General features: G+C 42.6%; 2 protein-coding genes across 2 annotated transcripts in view; both read right to left on the reverse strand.

Annotated features, from left to right (window-relative positions):
- LOC135571068 (annexin A5-like) overlaps window positions 1–13,242 on the reverse strand; it is a 77,584-nt gene extending 64,342 nt beyond the window's left edge. Inside the window, exons 1-2 of the mRNA XM_065016874.1 lie at window positions 13,218–13,242; window positions 8,104–8,151 (exon numbers count right to left, since the gene is read on the reverse strand). Of these exons, the coding sequence (XP_064872946.1) occupies window positions 8,104–8,106 (3 nt within the window). The 5' untranslated portion in view covers window positions 8,107–8,151; window positions 13,218–13,242. The remainder of the gene's footprint in view (window positions 1–8,103; window positions 8,152–13,217) is intronic.
- The window catches only part of LOC135571070 (annexin A5-like), a 90,407-nt gene that overhangs the window by 68,220 nt on the left and 1,821 nt on the right, over window positions 1–20,366 (reverse strand). The gene's annotated exons all lie outside the window — the stretch shown is intronic.

Raw genomic sequence — 20,366 nt, forward strand, 5'->3', positions numbered from 1 at the left:
TGAACCTGTTGACAGTATAAAGTGGTGTAGTCCCAGTCTACTAATGTAATGAACCTGTTGACAGTATAAAGTGGTGTAGTCCCAGTCTACTAATGTAATGAACCTGTTGACAGTATAAAGTGGTGTAGTCCCAGTCTACTAATGTAATGAACCTGTTGACAGTATAAAGTGGTGTAGTCCCAGTCTACTAATGTAATGAACCTGTTGACAGTATAAAGTGGTGTAGTCCCAGTCTACTAATGTAATGAACCTGTTGACAGTATAAAGTGGTGTAGTCCCAGTCTACTAATGTAATGAACCTGTTGATAAAGTGGTGTAGTCCCAGTCTACTAACGTAATGAACCTGTTGATAAAGTGGTGTAGTCCCAGTCTACTAATGTAATGAACCTGTTGATAAAGTGGTGTAGTCCCAGTCTACTAACGTAATGAACCTGTTGATAAAGTGGTGTAGTCCTAGTCTACTAACGTAATGAACCTGTTGACAGTATAAAGTGGTGTAGTCCCAGTCTACTAATGTAATGAACCTGTTGACAGTATAAAGTGGTGTAGTCCCAGTCTACTAATGTAATGAACCTGTTGACAGTATAAAGTGGTGTAGTCCCAGTCTACTAATGTAATGAACCTGTTGACAGTATAAAGTGGTGTAGTCCCAGTCTACTAATGTAATGAACCTGTTGATAAAGTGGTGTAGTCCCAGTCTACTAATGTAATGAACCTGTTGACAGTATAAAGTGGTGTAGTCCCAGTCTACTAATGTAATGAACCTGTTGACAGTATAAAGTGGTGTAGTCCCAGTCTACTAATGTAATGAACCTGTTGATAAAGTGGTGTAGTCCCAGTCTACTAATGTAATGAACCTGTTGACAGTATAAAGTGGTGTAGTCCCAGTCTACTAATGTAATGAACCTGTTGACAGTATAAAGTGGTGTAGTCCCAGTCTACTAATGTAATGAACCTGTTGACAGTACTAATGTAATGTGGTGTAGTCCCAGTCTACTAATGTAATGAACCTGTTGACAGTATAAAGTGGTGTAGTCCCAGTCTACTAATGTAATGAACCTGTTGACAGTATAAAGTGGTGTAGTCCCAGTCTACTAATGTAATGAACCTGTTGACAGTATAAAGTGGTGTAGTCCCAGTCTACTAATGTAATGAACCTGTTGACAGTATAAAGTGGTGTAGTCCCAGTCTACTAATGTAATGAACCTGTTGACAGTATAAAGTGGTGTAGTCCCAGTCTACTAATGTAATGAACCTGTTGACAGTATAAAGTGGTGTAGTCCCAGTCTACTAATGTAATGAACCTGTTGACAGTATAAAGTGGTGTAGTCCCAGTCTACTAATGTAATGAACCTGTTGACAGTATAAAGTGGTGTAGTCCCAGTCTACTAATGTAATGAACCTGTTGACAGTATAAAGTGGTGTAGTCCCAGTCTACTAATGTAATGAACCTGTTGACAGTATAAAGTGGTGTAGTCCCAGTCTACTAATGTAATGAACCTGTTGACAGTATAAAGTGGTGTAGTCCCAGTCTACTAATGTAATGAACCTGTTGACAGTATAAAGTGGTGTAGTCCCAGTCTACTAATGTAATGAACCTGTTGATAAAGTGGTGTAGTCCCAGTCTACTAATGTAATGAACCTGTTGACAGTATAAAGTGGTGTAGTCCCAGTCTACTAATGTAATGAACCTGTTGACAGTATAAAGTGGTGTAGTCCCAGTCTACTAATGTAATGAACCTGTTGACAGTATAAAGTGGTGTAGTCCCAGTCTACTAATGTAATGAACCTGTTGAATGAACCTGTTGACAGTATAAAGTGGTGTAGTCCCAGTCTACTAATGTAATGAACCTGTTGACAGTATAAAGTGGTGTAGTCCCAGTCTACTAATGTAATGAACCTGTTGACAGTATAAAGTGGTCTACACTACGTATCGATGTGGCAGGAAGCGTCTGTCAGAGATCATCTGATTAATGACACACACTATCTACTGTTTACTCAAACTATCAGTGTCCGGTTTACAACTTCTCCCTCCCCCGCTCTTTGTGTGTGTGTGTGTGTGTGTACGTGTGTGTGTGTGTGTGTGTGTGTGTGTGTGTGTGTGTGTGTGTGTACGTGTGTGTGTGTGTGTGAGAGAGTTAATCTATTTCACTTGCTTTGGCGATGTAAACATGTGTTCCCATGCCAACAAAGACCCTTGAATTGAATTGAGAGGGAGGGAGGGAGGGAGGGACAGAGAGCAGAAGAGAGGGGGGGAGGAGCGAGAGAGGAGGAAGAGAGGAGGGGGAGGAGCGAGAGAGGAGGAAGAGAGGAGGGGGAGGAGAGAGAGGAGAGAGAGGAGGAAGAGAGAGAGAGAGGAGGAAGAGAGAGAGAGAGAGGAAGAGAGAGAGAGAGAGGAAGAGAGAGAGAGAGAGAGAGAGAGAGAGAGAGAGAGAGAGAGAGAGGAAGAGAGGGAGGGGAGGGGAGAGAGGAGGAAGAGGGGAGGGGAGAGGAGGAAGAGAGAGGAGAGAGAGAGAGAGGAGAGAGGAGAGAGAGAGAGAGAGAGAGAGAGGAAAGAGAGAGAGAGAGAGAGAGAGAGAGAGAGAGAGAGAGAGAGGAGGAAGAGAGAGAGAGAGAGAGAGAGAGAGGAGGAAAAGAGAGAGAGAGAGAGAGAGAGAGAGAGAGAGAGAGAGAAGAGGAGGAAAAGAGAGAGAGAGAGAGAGAGAGGAGGCAGAGCCCCACCCTGTCTGAAGAAATACCCACACACATGACTCATACTGACTTCCCCAAATACAGTCCCTCTGCTCCACACACACAGAGACACTGTGGCTTACTAGAAATGAAGAGGGCTGGTTTTCATTAAAAGGCCTCCAACGGTCTGTAGCAGCAGAGTTTAACAGTTAAACGGCCAAACAACACATTATATTCCCAGTGTGATGTCACATCCTGTCTGTAGCAGCAGAGTTTAACAGTTAAACGGCCAAACAACACATTATATTCCCAGTGTGATGTCATATCCTGATCAGGCCGGATTTCCCCTTAACATAGAAATACCCATACTAGAATAACACATGGTATAGTTTCATAGTATGTGACATTTATATAATACAACAATAATAATATATGGTATAGTTTGTCTGTGTGGTTTTCTAGAAACTAGAATCGTCTTTCATCAGAAGCATTACAAAATATTTGTGAGAAAATCATCAGAAGAGTTGAAAATGCACTGGGAACCCACATTGACTTGGATTTAACTGGGATGGGAACCCACATTGACTTGGATTTAACTGGGATGGGAACCCACATTGACTTGGATTTAACTGGGATGGGAACCCACATTGACTTGGACTTAACTGGGATGGGAACCCATTTAACTGGGATTTAAACGGGATGGGAACCCACATTGACTTGGATTTAACTGGGATGGGAACCCATTTAACTGGGATTTAAACGGGATGGGAACCCACATTGACTTGGATTTAACTGGGATGGGAACCCACATTGACTTGGACTTAACTGGGATGGGAACCCATTTAACTGGGATTTAACCGGGATGGGAACACATTTAACTTGGATTTAACCGGGATGGGAACGCATTTAACTGGTCTAGTGTAATAACCTATTCTATAATGATCTCCCTCCATTCTACTGGTCTAGTGTAATAACCTACTGGTCTAGTGTAATAACCTACTGGTCTAGTGTAATAACCTATTCTATAATGATCTCCCTCCATTCTACTGGTCTAGTGTAATAACCTACTGGTCTAGTGTAATAACCTACTGGTCTAGTGTAATAACCTATTCTATAATGATATCCCTCCATTCTACTGGTCTAGTGTAATAACCTACTGGTCTAGTGTAATAACCTACTGGTCTAGTGTAATAACCTACTGGTCTAATGTAATAACCTACTGGTCTAGTGTAATAACCTACTGGTCTAATGTAATAACCTACTGGTCTAGTGTAATAACCTACTGGTCTAATGTAATAACCTACTGGTCTAGTGTAATAACCTACTGGTCTAGTGTAATAACCTGCTGGTCTAGTGTAATAACCTACTGGTCTAATGTAATAACCTACTGGTCTAGTGTAATAACCTACTGGTCTAATGTAATAACCTACTGGTCTAGTGTAATAACCTACTGGTCTAGTGTACTAACCTACTGGTCTAGTGTAATAACCTACTGGTCTAGTGTAATAACCTATTCTATAATGATCTCCCTCCATTCTACTGGTCTAGTGTAATAACCTACTGGTCTAGTGTAATAACCTACTGGTCTAATGTAATAACCTACTGGTCTAGTGTAATAACCTACTGGTCTAGTGTAATAACCTACTGGTCTAGTGTAATAACCTACTGATCTAGTGTAATAACCTACTGGTCTAGTGTAATAACCTACTGGTCTAGTGTAATAACCTACTGGTCTAGTGTAATAACCTACTGGTCTAGTGTAATAACCTGCTGGTCTAGTGTAATAACCTACTGGTCTAGTGTAACAACCTACTGGTCTAGTGTAACAACCTACTGGTCTAGTGTAATAACCTACTGGTCTAGTGTAACAACCTACTGGTCTAGTGTAATAACCTATTGGTCTAGTGTAATAACCTGCTGGTCTAGTGTAATAACCTACTGGTCTAGTGTAATAACCTACTGGTCTAGTGTAACAACCTACTGGTCTAGTGTAACAACCTACTGGTCTAGTGTAACAACCTACTGGTCTAGTGTAACAACCTACTGGTCTAGTGTAATAACCTGCTGGTCTAGTGTAATAACCTACTGGTCTAGTGTAATAACCTACTGGTCTAGTGTAATAACCTACTGGTCTAGTGTAATAACCTACTGGTCTAGTGTAATAACCTGCTGGTCTAGTGTAATAACCTGCTGGTCTAGTGTAATAACCTACTGGTCTAGTGTAATAACCTACTGGTCTAGTGTAATAACCTACTGGTCTAGTGTAATAACCTACTGGTCTAGTGTAATAACCTGCTGGTCTAGTGTAATAACCTACTGGTCTAGTGTAATAACCTGCTGGTCTAGTGTAATAACCTACTGGTCTAGTGTAATAACCTACTGGTCTAGTGTAACAACCTACTGGTCTAGTGTAACAACCTACTGGTCTAGTGTAACAACCTACTGGTCTAGTGTAATAACCTACTGGTCTAGTGTAATAACCTATTCTATAATGATCTCCCTCCATTCTACTGGTCTAGTGTAATAACCTACTGGTCTAGTGTAATAACCTACTGGTCTAGTGTAATAACCTACTGGTCTAGTGTAATAACCTACTGGTCTAGTGTAATAACCTGCTGGTCTAGTGTAATAACCTACTGGTCTAGTGTAATAACCTACTGGTCTAGTGTAACAACCTACTGGTCTAGTGTAACAACCTACTGGTCTAGTGTAATAACCTACTGGTCTAGTGTAATAACCTATTCTATAATGATCTCCCTCCATTCTACTGGTCTAGTGTAACAACCTACTGGTCTAGTGTAATAACCTACTGGTCTAGTGTAATAACCTACTGGTCTAGTGTAATAACCTACTGGTCTAGTGTAATAACCTACTGGTCTAGTGTAATAACCTACTGTCTAATGTAATAACCTACTGGTCTAGTGTAAATACCTACTGGTCTAGTGTAAATACCTACTGGTCTAGTGTAATAACCTACTGGTCTAGTGTAATAACCTACTGGTCTAGTGTAATAACCTACTGGTCTAGTGTAATAACCTATTCTATAATGACCTCTATAATGATCTCCTTCATTCTACTGGTCTAGTGTAACAACCTACTGGTCTAGTGTAATAACCTACTGGTCTAGTGTAATAACCTACTGGTCTAGTGTAATAACCTACTGGTCTAGTGTAATAACCTACTGGTAACAACCTACTGGCTAGTGTAATAACCTGGTCTAGTGTCTACTGGTCTAGTGTAATAACCTACTGGTCTAGTGTAATAACCTACTGGTCTAGTGTAACAACCTACTGGTCTAGTGTAATAACCTACTGGTCTAGTGTAATAACCTACTGGTCTAGTGTAATAACCTACTGGTCTAGTGTAATAACCTACTGGTCTAGTGTAATAACCTACTGGTCTAGTGTAATAACCTACTGGTCTAGTGTAACAACCTACTGGTCTAGTGTAATAACCTACTGGTCTAGTGTAACAACCTACTGGTCTAGTGTAATAACCTACTGGTCTAGTGTAATAACCTACTGGTCTAGTGTAATAACCTATTCTATAATGATCTCCCTCCATTCTACTGGTCTAGTGTAACAACCTACTGGTCTAGTGTAATAACCTACTGGTCTAGTGTAATAACCTACTGGTCTAGTGTAATAACCTACTGGTCTAGTGTAATAACCTACTGGTCTAATGTAATAACCTACTGGTCTAGTGTAAATACCTACTGGTCTAGTGTAAATACCTACTGGTCTAGTGTAATAACCTACTGGTCTAGTGTAATAACCTACTGGTCTAGTGTAATAACCTACTGGTCTAGTGTAATAACCTATTCTATAATGATCTCCCTTCATTCTACTGGTCTAGTGTAACAACCTACTGGTCTAGTGTAATAACCTACTGGTCTAGTGTAATAACCTACTGGTCTAGTGTAATAACCTACTGGTCTAGTGTAATAACCTACTGGTCTAGTGTAACAACCTACTGGTCTAGTGTAATAACCTACTGGTCTAGTGTAATAACCTACTGGTCTAGTGTAATAACCTACTGGTCTAGTGTAACAACCTACTGGTCTAGTGTAACAACCTACTGGTCTAGTGTAATAACCTACTGGTCTAGTGTAACAACCTACTGGTCTAGTGTAATAACCTACTGGTCTAGTGTAATAACCTACTGGTCTAGTGTAACAACCTACTGGTCTAGTGTAACAACCTACTGGTCTAGTGTAATAACCTACTGGTCTAGTGTAATAACCTACTGGTCTAGTGTAATAACCTACTGATCTAGTGTAATAACCTACTGGTCTAGTGTAATAACCTATTCTATAATGATCTCCCTCCATTCTACTGGTCTAGTGTAATAACCTACTGGTCTAGTGTAATAACCTACTGGTCTAGTGTAATAACCTATTGGTCTAGTGTAATAACCTACTGGTCTAGTGTAATAACCTACTGGTCTAGTGTAACAACCTACTGGTCTAGTGTAATAACCTATTGGTCTAGTGTAATAACCTACTGGTCTAGTGTAATAACCTATTGGTCTAGTGTAATAACCTATTGGTCTAGTGTAATAACCTACTGGTCTAGTGTAATAACCTATTCTATAATGATCTCCCTCCATTCTACTGGTCTAGTGTAATAACCTACTGGTCTAGTGTAATAACCTACTGGTCTAGTGTAATAACCTACTGGTCTAGTGTAATAACCTACTGGTCTAGTGTAATAACCTACTGGTCTAGTGTAATAACCTGCTGGTCTAGTGTAATAACCTACTGGTCTAGTGTAATAACCTGCTGGTCTAGTGTAATAACCTACTGGTCTAGTGTAATAACCTACTGGTCTAGTGTAATAACCTACTGGTCTAGTGTAATAACCTATTGGTCTAGTGTAAATACCTACTGGTCTAGTGTAATAACCTATTGGTCTAGTGTAATAACCTACTGGTCTAGTGTAATAACCTATTGGTCTAGTGTAATAACCTACTGGTCTAGTGTAATAACCTATTCTATAATGATCTCCCTCCATTCTACTGGTCTAGTGTAATAACCTACTGGTCTAGTGTAATAACCTACTGGTCTAGTGTAATAACCTATTCTATAATTACCTCCCTCCATTCTACCGGTCTATTGTTCTGTGTCGATATTGTCTATTGTTCTGTGTCGATATTGTCTATTGTTCTGTGTCGATATTGTCTATTGTTCTGTGTCGATATTGTCTATTGTTCTGTGTCGATATTGTCTATTGTTCTGTGTCGATATTGTCTATTGTTCTGTGTTCATGTTGTTTAGCTAATGATTTTTTAATGACAGTCTCATGGGCTGTGCTGCTGATAGCGTGTCACATGACAGGGAGAAATGGAAAGGTGAACATTTGACCAGAATCCTCCAGGGGAGGGGGGGCAGTGAAACGTTCCACTGTAGAGGGGTCTTCAGTGAAGACAACTTACCATTGTGGTAGATTGGTGACCGTTGGTTTGATTAGGAGGAGGAGGTGTCTGAAAAGAGAAACACACTTAAAATCACATCCAGACCAGCCAAACGCTTCAAAACGCAGTCAAAACGTGTTCCACTTTTAAAGTCATGAAGAAAAAAACTACATGTTTCCATTCATACAACAGTTAGAGAATATGTTCTTCTGTTCTGCAACACTCACAGCTCACAGCTCACTCACAGCTCACTCACAGCTCACCCACAGCTCACTCACAGCTCACCCACAGCTCACCCACAGCTCACAGCTCACCCACAGCTCACAGCTCACTCACAGCTCACCCACAGCTCACCCACAGCTCACTCACAGCTCACCCACAGCTCACAGCTCACCCACAGCTCACAGCTCACCCACAGCTCACAGCTCACCCACAGCTCACAGCTCACCCACAGCTCACCCACAGCTCACCCACAGCTCACCCACAGCTCACCCACAGCTCACAGCTCACCCACAGCTCACCCACAGCTCACAGCTCACCCACAGCTCACAGCTCACCCACAGCTCACAGCTCACCCACAGCTCACCCACAGCTCACCCACAGCTCACAGCTCACCCACAGCTCACCCACAGCTCACAGCTCACCCACAGCTCACCCACAGCTCACTCACAGCTCACAGCTCACCCACAGCTCACCCACAGCTCACCCACAGCTCACAGCTCACCCACAGCTCACCCACAGCTCACCCACAGCTCACAGCTCACCCACAGCTCACTCACAGCTCACAGCTCACTCACAGCTCACAGCTCACCCACAGCTCACCCACCGCTCACCCACAGCTCACTCACAGCTCACCCACAGCCACAGCTCACTCACAGCTCACTCACAGCTCACCCACAGCTCACTCACAGCTCACCCACAGCTCACCCACAGCTCACCCACAGCTCACCCACAGCTCACAGCTCACCCACAGCTCACCCACAGCTCACCCACAGCTCACAGCTCACCCACAGCTCACCCACAGCTCACTCACAGCTCACAGCTCACTCACAGCTCACCCACAGCTCACTATTCCATTCATTCTTATGGAGACCTCTCAATGACCAATACTTAGAATCTGTAGACCTCTCAATGACCAATACTTAGAATCTGTAGACCTCTCAATGACCAATACTTAGAATCTGTAGACCTCTCATTGGCCAATACTTAGAATCTGTAGACCTCTCAATGACCAATACTTAGAATCTGTAGACCTCTCATTGGCCAATACTTAGAATCTGTAGACCTCTCATTGGCCAATACTTAGAATCTGTAGACCTCTCATTGGCCAATACTTAGAATGACAGTCACCGACTTGATAAAAGTGATCCGATGGAACGCGCCCACTGGCTTTACACACAGGTGTTCAGAGCTGGCTAGACTGACCAATGACAGTCCCCGACTTGATAAAAGTGATCCGTTGGAACGCGCCCACTGGCTTTACACACAGGTGTTCAGAGCTGGCTAGACTGACCAATGACAGTCCCCGACTTGATAAAAGTGATCCGTTGAAACGCGCCCACTGGCTTTACACACAGGTGTTCAGAGCTGGCTAGATGACCAATGACAGTCACCGACTTGATAAAAGTGATCCGATGGAACGCGCCCACTGGCTTTACACACAGGTGTTCAGAGCTGGCTAGATACAGTACATTCAGAAAGTATTCAGACCCCTTCTCTTTTGACACATTTTGTTACGTTACAGGCTTATTCTAAAATGGATTAAATCATTTTTTCGCCCCTCATCAACCTACACACAATACTGTATAATGACAAAGCAAAAGCAGGTTTTTATAATTTTTTGGCAAATGTATTAAAAATAAAATAGGGAAATATGACATTTACATTTAGTATTCAGACCCAGCGATTCCAGCCTTGAGTCTTCTTGGGTACGACACTACAAGCTTGGCACACCTGTATTTGGGGAGTTTCTCCCATTCTTCTCTGCAGATCCTCTCAAGCTCTGTCAGGTTGGATGGGGAGAGTCGCTGCAGAGCTATTTTCAGGTCTCTCCTGAGATATTCGATCGGGTTCAAGTCCGGGCTCTGGCTGGGCCATTCAAGGACATTCAGAGACTTGTCCCGAAGCCACTCCTCCCTTGTCTTGGCTGTGTGCTTAGGGTCGTTGTCCTGTAGGAAGGTGAACCTTCGCCCCAGTCTGAGGTCCTGAGCACTCTGGAGCAGGTTTTCATCAAGGAGCTCTCTGTACTTTGCTCCGTTCATCTTTGCCTCAATCCTGACTAGTCTCCCAGTCCCTGCCACTGAAAAACATCAGCACAGCATGATGCTGCCACCACCATGCTTCACCGTAGGGATGGTGCCAGGTTTCCTCCAGACATGACGCTTGGGATTCAGGCCAAAGAGTTCAATCTTGGTTTCATCAGACCAGAGAATCTTATTTCTCATGGTCTGAGAGTCCTTTAGGTGCCTTTTAGCAAACTCCAAGCGGGCTGTCATGCCTTTTACTGAGGAGTGGCTTCCGTCTGGCCACTCTGCCATAAAGGCCTGTAGAGATGGTTGTCCTTCTGGAAGGTTCGTCACCTCCCTGACCAAGGCCCTTCTCCCCCTACTGCCTCTGGTCTGGAGGACTCACTAAACAGAGAACATCCCTGGTCATCCCTACTGCCTCTGATCTGGTGGACTCACTAAACAGAGAACATCCCTGGTCATCCCTACTGCCTCTGATCTGGTGGACTCACTAAACAGAGAACATCCCTGGTCATCCCTACTGCCTCTGACCTGGTGGACTCACTAAACAGAGAACATCCCTGGTCATCCCTACTGCCTCTGATCTGGAGGACTCACTAAACAGAGAACGTCCCTGGTCATCCCTACTGCCTCTGGTCTGGAGGACTCACTAAACAGAGAACATCCCTGGTCATCCCTACTGCCTCTGGTCTGGAGGACTCACTAAACAGAGAACATCCCTGGTCATCTCTACTGCCTCTGATCTGGAGGACTCACTAAACAGAGAACATCCCTGGTCATCCCTACTGCCTCTGACCTGGTGGACTCACTAAACAGAGAACATCCCTGGTCATCCCTACTGCCTCTGGTCTGGAGGACTCACTAAACAGAGAACATCCCTGGTCATCTCTACTGCCTCTGATCTGGAGGACTCACTAAACAGAGAACATCCCTGGTCATCCCTACTGCCTCTGATCTGGAGGACTCACTAAACAGAGAACATCCCTGGTCATCCCTACTGCCTCTGACCTGGTGGACTCACTAAACAGAGAACATCCCTGGTCATCCCTACTGCCTCTGGTCTGGAGGACTCACTAAACAGAGAACATCCCTGGTCATCCCTACTGCCTCTGATCTGGAGGACTCACTAAACAGAGAACATCCCTGGTCATCCCTACTGCCTCTGATCTGGAGGACTCACTAAACAGAGAACATCCCTGGTCATCTCTACTGCCTCTGACCTGGTGGACTCACTAAACAGAGAACATCCCTGATCATCCCTACTGCCTCTGATCTGGAGGACTCACTAAACAGAGAACATCCCTGGTCATCTCTACTGCCTCTGATCTGGAGGACTCACTAAACACACATGCGTTGTTTGTAAATGATGTCTGAGTGTTGAACTGTGCCCCTGGCTATCCGTAAATAATAAAAAAATTAAAAAAAATAACGAATTTTAAAATATTCATACTTTTACATTTACTTTTGATGCTTAAATATATTCAAAACCAAATACTTTTACTCAAGTAAGTGTTTTACTGGGTGACTTTCACTTGAGTCATTTTCGGTTAATGTATCTTTACTTTTAGTCAACTATGAGAATTCAGTCGTTTTTCCACCGCTGGGAGACACTATAGTCAATCGGGCTAAAGGTCGTTAGCGTCTCTGTATGTTTTAGCCCAGGGGTTACCAATGTAATGTAATCAGCGGCCAATGTTTACGCTCTTAAAATGGGGTTATGACAGTCTATTACAAATCAGTCTGGCAGTACTTCGACAGTATTTTCAATCCTAAAGAAGTCTGGTTTGAAGTGACTGAAAGTAAGCTGGTCATTTGCATAAGAAATAGCACTTCCTTACAAGTGACTGAAATGCATCCGAAATGTATTGGGAAGTTCAGAAGATTATCAGGAAATACGTTTGTCTGAACTTCTGTGTTGAAAAGATTCACAACGTCATTATCGACGATGTTATTTTCCCTCCAGTCTGATTTAGTGTCTGGTCTAGTCCACTCTGTTGTAGAAGACACATACTGTATGTGTTCCTGACAGTCTGATTGAGTGTCTGGTCTAGTCCACTCTGTTGTAGAAGACACATACTGTATGTGTTCCTGACAGTCTGATTTGAGTGTCTGGTCTAGTCCACTCTGTTGTAGAAGACACATACTGTATGTGTTCCTGACAGTCTGATTGAGTGTCTGGTCTAGTCCACTGTGTTGTAGAAGACACATACTGTATGTGTTCCTGACAGTCTGATTTGAGTGTCTGGTCTAGTCCACTCTGTTGTAGAAGACCCATACTGTATGTGTTCCTGACAGTCTGATTGAGTGTCTGGTCTAGTCCACTCTGTTGTAGAAGACACATACTGTATGTGTTCCTGACAGTCTGATTTGAGTGTCTGGTCTAGTCCACTCTGTTGTAGAAGACACATACTGTATGTGTTCCTGACAGTCTTGTCTTTCAGTGATGGGGACATGACGTGACATTTTTTTGTCGTTTAAACTGTTCCGAAGATAGAGTCACATTCGTAGGAAGAAAACGGAAAACCGCTTTGGTTATTAAAACCCGAATGTTGCCTACCGGAGGTTATTGAAATAACTCCGGTTACAATGAACCAAGTTGAATTTTATTTATTTATCCCCTAATCTGATAGTATTCTGGTGTATCTCACCGCTCACAGAATAAACATCAACTGTCTTGATTCAGAAGACTAACCACTTTAACAACTCATAAACCCACTGATGTTGTCGGTTAATAAGAGCGGTATAAACTTACCGGAGATCGAGTCTGCAACAGAGCTCAGTGAATGGAAACGGAGAAAGAGAAAGAAAGAAGGGAGGCTGAGAAAGAGTGGAAAAACGAGTTCCCTGAGCGAGAGTCGGGACTCCACCCTTTATGACTAAACAACTCACCGCACAGCGACTCGTCAGACTGGCTGAAGCAAACGGTTAGCGAATGTGTTGTCTGACTGTAGTGCGCTTTAGGGACTGGCCGAGGAGTAGAGTTGATCTTAACGGCTTTAGGGACTGGCCGAGGAGTAGAGTTGATCTTAACGGCTGTGATATGTTGAGTCTGATCTTAACGGCTTTAGGGACTGGCCGAGGAGTAGGGTTGATCCGAAACGGCTGTGATATGTTGTCTGACCGTAGTGCGCTTTAGGGACTGGCCGAGGAGTAGGGTTGATCCGAAATGGCTGTGATATGTTGTCTGACCGTAGTGCGCTTTAGGGACTGGCCGAGGAGTAGGGTTGATCCGAAAACGGCTGTGATATGTTGTCTGACCGTAGTGCGCTTTAGGGACTGGCCGAGGAGTAGGGTTGATCCGAAACGGCTGTGATATGTTGTCTGACCGTAGTGCGCGATTTAGGGACTGGCCGAGGAGTAGGGTTGATCCGAAACGGCTGTGATATGTATGTTGTTTGACCGTAGTGCGCTTTAGGGACTGGCGGAGGAGTAGGGTTGATCCGAAACGGCTGTGATATGTTGTTTGACCGTAGTGCGCTTTAGGGACTGGCCGAGGAGTAGGGTTGATCCGAAACGGCTGTGATATGTTGTCTGACCGTAGTGCGCTTTAGGGACTGGCCGAGGAGTAGGATCCGTTGATCTGTTGTCTGACCGGCTTTAGGGACTGGCCGAGGAGTAGGGTTGATCTTAACGGCTTTAGGGACTGGCCGAGGAGTAGGGTTGATCCGAAACGGCTGTGATATGTTGTCTGACCGTAGTGCGCTTTAGGGACTGGCCGAGGAGTAGGGTTGATCCGAAACGGCTGTGATATGTTGTCTGACCGTAGTGCGCTTTAGGGACTGGCCGAGGAGTAGGGTTGATCCGAAACGGCTGTGATATGTTGTCTGACCGTAGTGCGCTTTAGGGACTGGCCGAGGAGTAGGGTTGATCCGAAACGGCTGTGATATGTTGTCTGACCGTAGTGCGCTTTAGGGACTGGCCGAGGAGTAGGGTTGATCTGAAACGGCTGTGATATGTTGTCTGACCGTAGTGCGCTTTAGGGACTGGCCGAGGAGTAGGGTTGATCCGAAACGGCTGTGATATGTTGTCTGACCGTAGTGCGCTTTAGGGACTGGCCGAGGAGTAGGGTTGATCTTAACGGCTTTAGGGACTGGCCGAGGAGTAGGGTTGATCCGAAACGGCTGTGATATGTTGTCTGACCGTAGTGCGCTTTAGGGACTGGCCGAGGAGTAGGGTTGATCCGAAACGGCTGTGATATGTTGTCTGACCGTAGTGCGCTTTAGGGACTGGCCGAGGAGTAGGGTTGATCTTAACGGCTGTGATATGTTGTCTGACCGTAGTGCGCTTTAGGGACTGGCCGAGGAGTAGGGTTGATCCGAAACGGCTGTGATATGTTGTCTGACCGTAGTGCGCTTTAGGGACTGGCCGAGGAGTAGGGTTGATCCGAAACGGCTGTGATATGTTGTCTGACCGTAGTGCGCTTTAGGGACTGGCCGAGGAGTAGGGTTGATCTTAACGGCTGTGATATGTTGTCTGACCGTAGTGCGCTTTAGGGACTGGCCGAGGAGTAGGGTTGATCCGAAACGGCTGTGATATGTTGTCTGACCGTAGTGCGCTTTAGGGACTGGCCGAGGAGTAGAGTTGATCCGAAACGGCTGTGATATGTTGCCTGACCGTAGTGCGCTTTAGGGACTGGCCGAGGAGTAGGGTTGATCCGAAACGGCTGTGATATGTTGTCTGACCGTAGTGCGCTTTAGGGACTGGCCGAGGAGTAGGGTTGATCCGAAACGGCTGTGATATGTTGTCTGACCGTAGTGCGCTTTAGGGACTGGCCGAGGAGTAGGGTTGATCCGAAACGGCTGTGATATGTTGTCTGACCGTAGTGCGCTTTAGGGACTGGCCGAGGAGTAGGGTTGATCCGAAACGGCTGTGATATGTTGTCTGACCGTAGTGCGCTTTAGGGACTGGCCGAGGAGTAGGGTTGATCCGAAACGGCTGTCAGGCACCCGAGCTAACAGAGGCTCGCTTGTTAGCTACTTCCAGACACATAATGAGAGAACACCATTTTACTCACCCTAGCAAATCAAATCACATCACATTTTATTGGTCACATACAGTGGGGAGAACAAGTATTTGAGACACGATTTCGCAGGTTTTCCTACTTACAAAGCATACAGAGGTCTGTAATTTGTATCATAGGTACACTTCAACTGTGAGAGACGGAATCTAAAACAAAAATCCAGAAAATCACATTGTATGATTTTTAAGTAATTCATTTGCATTTTATTGCATGACATAAGTATTTGATACATCAGAAAAGCAGAACTTACTATTTGGTACAGAAACCTTTGTTTGCAATTACAGAGATCATACGTTTCCTGTAGTTCTTGACCAGGTTTGCATACACTGCAGCAGGTCTATGATTTAAAAAATTACAGACCTCTACATGCTTTGTAAGTAGGAAAACCTGCAAAATCGTCAGTGAATCAAATACTTGTTCTCCCCACTGTACACATGGTTAGCAGATGTTAATGCGAGTGTAGCGAAATGCTTGTGCTTCTATATCGGACAGTGCAGTAATATCTAACAAGTAATCTAACTAATTCCACAACAACTACCTAATACACACAAATCTAAAAGGGTGAATGAGAATATGTACATATAAATATATGGATGAGTGATGGCCGAGCGGCATAGGCAAGATGCACTAGATGGTATAAAATACAGTATAAATATATGATGAGTAATATAAGATATGTAAACATTATTAAAGTGAATAGTGATCCATTTATTAAAGTGTCCAGGGCCTCAATGTAGGCAGCAGCCTCTCTGAGTTAATGATTGCTGTTTAGCAGTCTGATGGCCTTGAGATAGAAGCTGTTTTTCAGTCTCTCGGGCAGTGTGCAGTGTGATGGCGATTGCATCGTCTGTGGACCTATTGGGGCGGTAAGCAAATTGGAGTGGGTCTAGGGTGTCAGGTAGGGTGGAGGTGATATGATGCTTGACTAGTCTCTCAAAGCACTTCATGATGACGGAAGTGAGTGCTAACGGGGCGGTAGTCGTTTAGCTCAGTTACCTTAGCTTTCTTGGGAACAGGAACAATGGTGGCCCTCTTGAAGCATGTGGGGACAGCCGGTCTGTCTCCACATGGTCTGCCAGCCGGTCTGTCTCCACATGGTCTGCCAGCCGGTCTGTCTCCACATGGTCTGCCAGCCGGTCTGTCTCCACATGGTCTCTGTCCAAACCGGTCTGTCTCCACATGGTCTGCCAGCCGGTCTGTCTCCACATGGTCTGCCAGCCGGTCTGTCTCCACATGGTCTGACAGCCGGTCTGTCTCCACATGGTCTGACAGCCGGTCTGTCTCCACATGGTCTGCCAGCCGGTCTGTCTCCACATGGTCTGCCAACCGGTCTGCGCATATGTAACAGTCAAACTTTACGTCCATCCCCTCGCCCGACCTGGGCGAACCAGGGATGCTCTGCACACATCCACAGTCACCCTCTAAGCATCATTACCCATCGCTCCACAAAGCCGCAGCCCTTGCAGAGCAAAGGGAATCACTACTTCAAGGTCTCAGAGCAAGTGACGTCACCGATTGAAACGCCACCAGCGCACCACTGCTAACTAGCAAGCCATTTCGCATCGGCTACACATGCTCTAAGGACTCGGCTAGGGATGCCAAGACTGTGCAAAGCTGTCATCAAGGCAAAGGGTGACTATTTGAAGAATCTCAAATATAAAATATATTTTGATTTGTTTAACACTTTTTTGGTTACAACATGATTCCATATGTATCATTTGTCTAGGCCAGGCTAATTGATTACCAGTATTTATCCTTTATCTAGACCAGGCTAATTGATTACCAGTATTTATCCTTTATCTAGGCCAGGCTAATTGATTACCAGTATTTATCCTTTATCTAGACCAGGCTAATTGATTACCAGTATTTATCCTTTATCTAGACCAGGTTAATTGATTACCAGTATTTATCCTTTATCTAGACCAGGCTAATTGATTACCGGTATTTATCCTTTATCTAGACCAGGCTAATTGATTACCGGTATTTATCCTTTATCTAGACCAGGCTAATTGATTACCAGTATTTATCCTTTATCTAGACCAGGCTAATTGATTACCAGTATTTATCCTTTATCTAGGCCAGGCTAATTGATTACCAGTATTTATCCTTTATCTAGACCAGGCTAATTGATTACCAGTATTTATCCTTTATCTAGGCCAGGCTAATTGATTACCAGTATTTATCCTTTATCTAGACCAGGCTAATTGATTACCGGTATTTATCCTTTATCTAGACCAGGCTAATTGATTACCAGTATTTATCCTTTATCTAGGCCAGGCTAATTGATTACCAGTATTTATCCTTTATCTAGACCAGGCTAATTGATTACCGGTATTTATCCTTTATCTAGGCCAGGCTAATTGATTACCAGTATTTATCCTTTATCTAGACCAGGCTAATTGATTACCGGTATTTATCCTTTATCTAGGCCAGGCTAATTGATTACCAGTATTTATCCTTTATCTAGACCAGGCTAATTGATTACCAGTATTTATCCTTTATCTAGACCAGGCTAATTGATTACCAGTATTTATCCTTTATCTAGGCCAGGCTAATTGATTACCAGTATTTATCCTTTATCTAGACCAGGCTAATTGATTACCACCATTTACTATCTAGGCCAATCCTTTCATCATGCGTACTGTGATGGAGACAGGACTCAGGAGCTTCATGACTGTCAGGGATAAAGTGAACAAACTTTTCAAACGCCAACAGCAACATTAGCTTTATGCTGCAAAATAGCCTACTTAGAATTGGCTAATTGATTAAACAAATAAACTTTCTTGGCCAGGAATTGTTTTGATATTAGGTTCTGTTGTGGAATTGTTTTGATATTAGGTTCTGTTGTGGAACTGTTTTATATTAGGTTCTGTTGTGAATTGTTTTGATATTAGGTCTGTTGTGGCTAATTGTTTTGATATTAGGTATCTGTTTATGGAAGGCTAATTTTGATATCCTAGGTTCTGTTGTGGAATTGTTTTGATATTAGGCCAATTTGTTGTGGAACTGTTTTGATATTAGGTTCTGTTGTGGAATTGTTTTGATATTAGGTTCTGTTGTGGAATTGTTTTGATATTAGGTTCTGTTGTGGAATTGTTTTGATATTAGGTTTGTTGTGGAATTGTTTTGATATTAGGTTCTGTTGTGGAATTGTTTTGATATTAGGTTCTGTTGTGGAATTGTTTTGATATTAGGTTCTGTTGTGGAATTGTTTTGATATTAGGTTCTGTTGTGGAATTGTTTTGATATTAGGTTTTGTTGTGGAATTGTTTTGATATGAGGTTTGTTGTGGAATTGTTTTGATATGAGGTTTGTTGTGGAATTGTTTTGATATGAGGTTTTGTTGTGGAATTGTTTTGATATGAGGTTTTGTTGTGGAATTGTTTTGATATGAGGTTTTGTTGTGGAATTGTTTTGATATTAGGTTCTGTTGTGGAATTGTTTTGATATTATTAGGTTTTGTTGTGAATTGTTTTGATATGAGGTTCTGTTGTGGAATTGTTTTGATATTAGGTTTTGTTGTGGAATTGTTTTGATATGAGGTTTTGTTGTGGAATTGTTTTGATATTAGGTTCTGTTGTGGAATTGTTTTGATATTAGGTTTTGTTGTGGAATTGTTTTGATATTAGGTTTTGTTGTGGAATTGTTTTGATATTAGGTTTTGTTGTGGAATTGTTTTGATATTAGGTTTTGTTTGTGGAACTGTTTTGATATTAGGTTTTGTTGTGGAATTGTTTTGATATTAGGTTTTGTTGTGGAATTGTTTTGATATTAGGTTCTGTTGTGGAATTGTTTTGATATTAGGTTTTGTTGTGAAACTGTTTTGATATTAGGTTCTGTTGTGGAATTGTTTTGATATTAGGTTTTGTTGTGGAATTGTTTTGATATTAGGTTTTGTTGTGAATTGTTTTGATATTAGGTTCTGTTGTGGAATTGTTTTGATATTAGGTTTTGTTGTGGAATTGTTTTGATATTAGGTTTTGTTGTGGAATTGTTTTGATATTAGGTTTTGTTGTGGAATTGTTTTGATATTACCTGCTGCACTGTTTATGATTTTTATTAGGTCTAAAAAGGTTGGTTGAAAACACACCTGCACTTACGAGCTTAGAAGGCTCTGGAATGAATCAGGTCTCTGCATACTTAGGGATATGGCTGGGTGAGAAACTGTCTTTTAAAATGCATATGGCTGGGTGAGAAACTGTCTTTTAAAATGCATATGGCTGGGTGAGAAACTGTCTTTTAAAATGCATATGGCTGGGTGAGAAACTGTCTTTTAAAATGCATATGGCTGGGTGAGAAACTGTCTTTTAAAATGCATATGGCTGGGTGAGAAACTGTCTTTTTAAAATGCATATTGCTGAGTGAGAAACTGTCTTTTTAAAAAATGCATATGGCTGGGTGAGAAACTGTCTTTTAAAATGCATATGGCTGGGTGAGAAACTGTCTTTTAAAATGCATATGGCTGGGTGAGAAACTGTCTTTTAAAATGCATATTGACAAACTTTGTAAACGGCAACAACAAAATCAAGCTCGGCTTCCCTATAGAAACATTATGTTATATATATATATATATATATATATGTTATATTGCTCACCTGAACTCTCTGCTTCCTATATGACTCCCACTACACTCAGATCGTTACACTAGACTTCCTCTATAGAAACATTATGTTATATATATATATATAAATATGTTAGACTTGCTCTATGAAACTCTATGTTATATATATATATATAAATCGTTAAGCTAGACTTCCTCTATAGAAACATTATGTTATATATATATATATAAATCAAGCTAGACTTCCTCTATAGAAACATTATGTTATATATATATATATAAATCAAGCTAGACTTCCTCTATAGAAACATTATGTTATATATATATATGTTATATTGCTCACCTGAACTCTCTGCTTCCTGCGCCTGACTCACTACACTCAGATCGATACACTAGACTTCCTCTATAGAAACATTATGTTATATATATATATATAAATCAAGCTAGACTTCCTCTA

This window comes from Oncorhynchus nerka, unplaced genomic scaffold (genome assembly GCF_034236695.1).
Source record: "Oncorhynchus nerka isolate Pitt River unplaced genomic scaffold, Oner_Uvic_2.0 unplaced_scaffold_811, whole genome shotgun sequence".
NCBI classification, from domain to species: Eukaryota; Metazoa; Chordata; class Actinopteri; order Salmoniformes; family Salmonidae; genus Oncorhynchus; species Oncorhynchus nerka.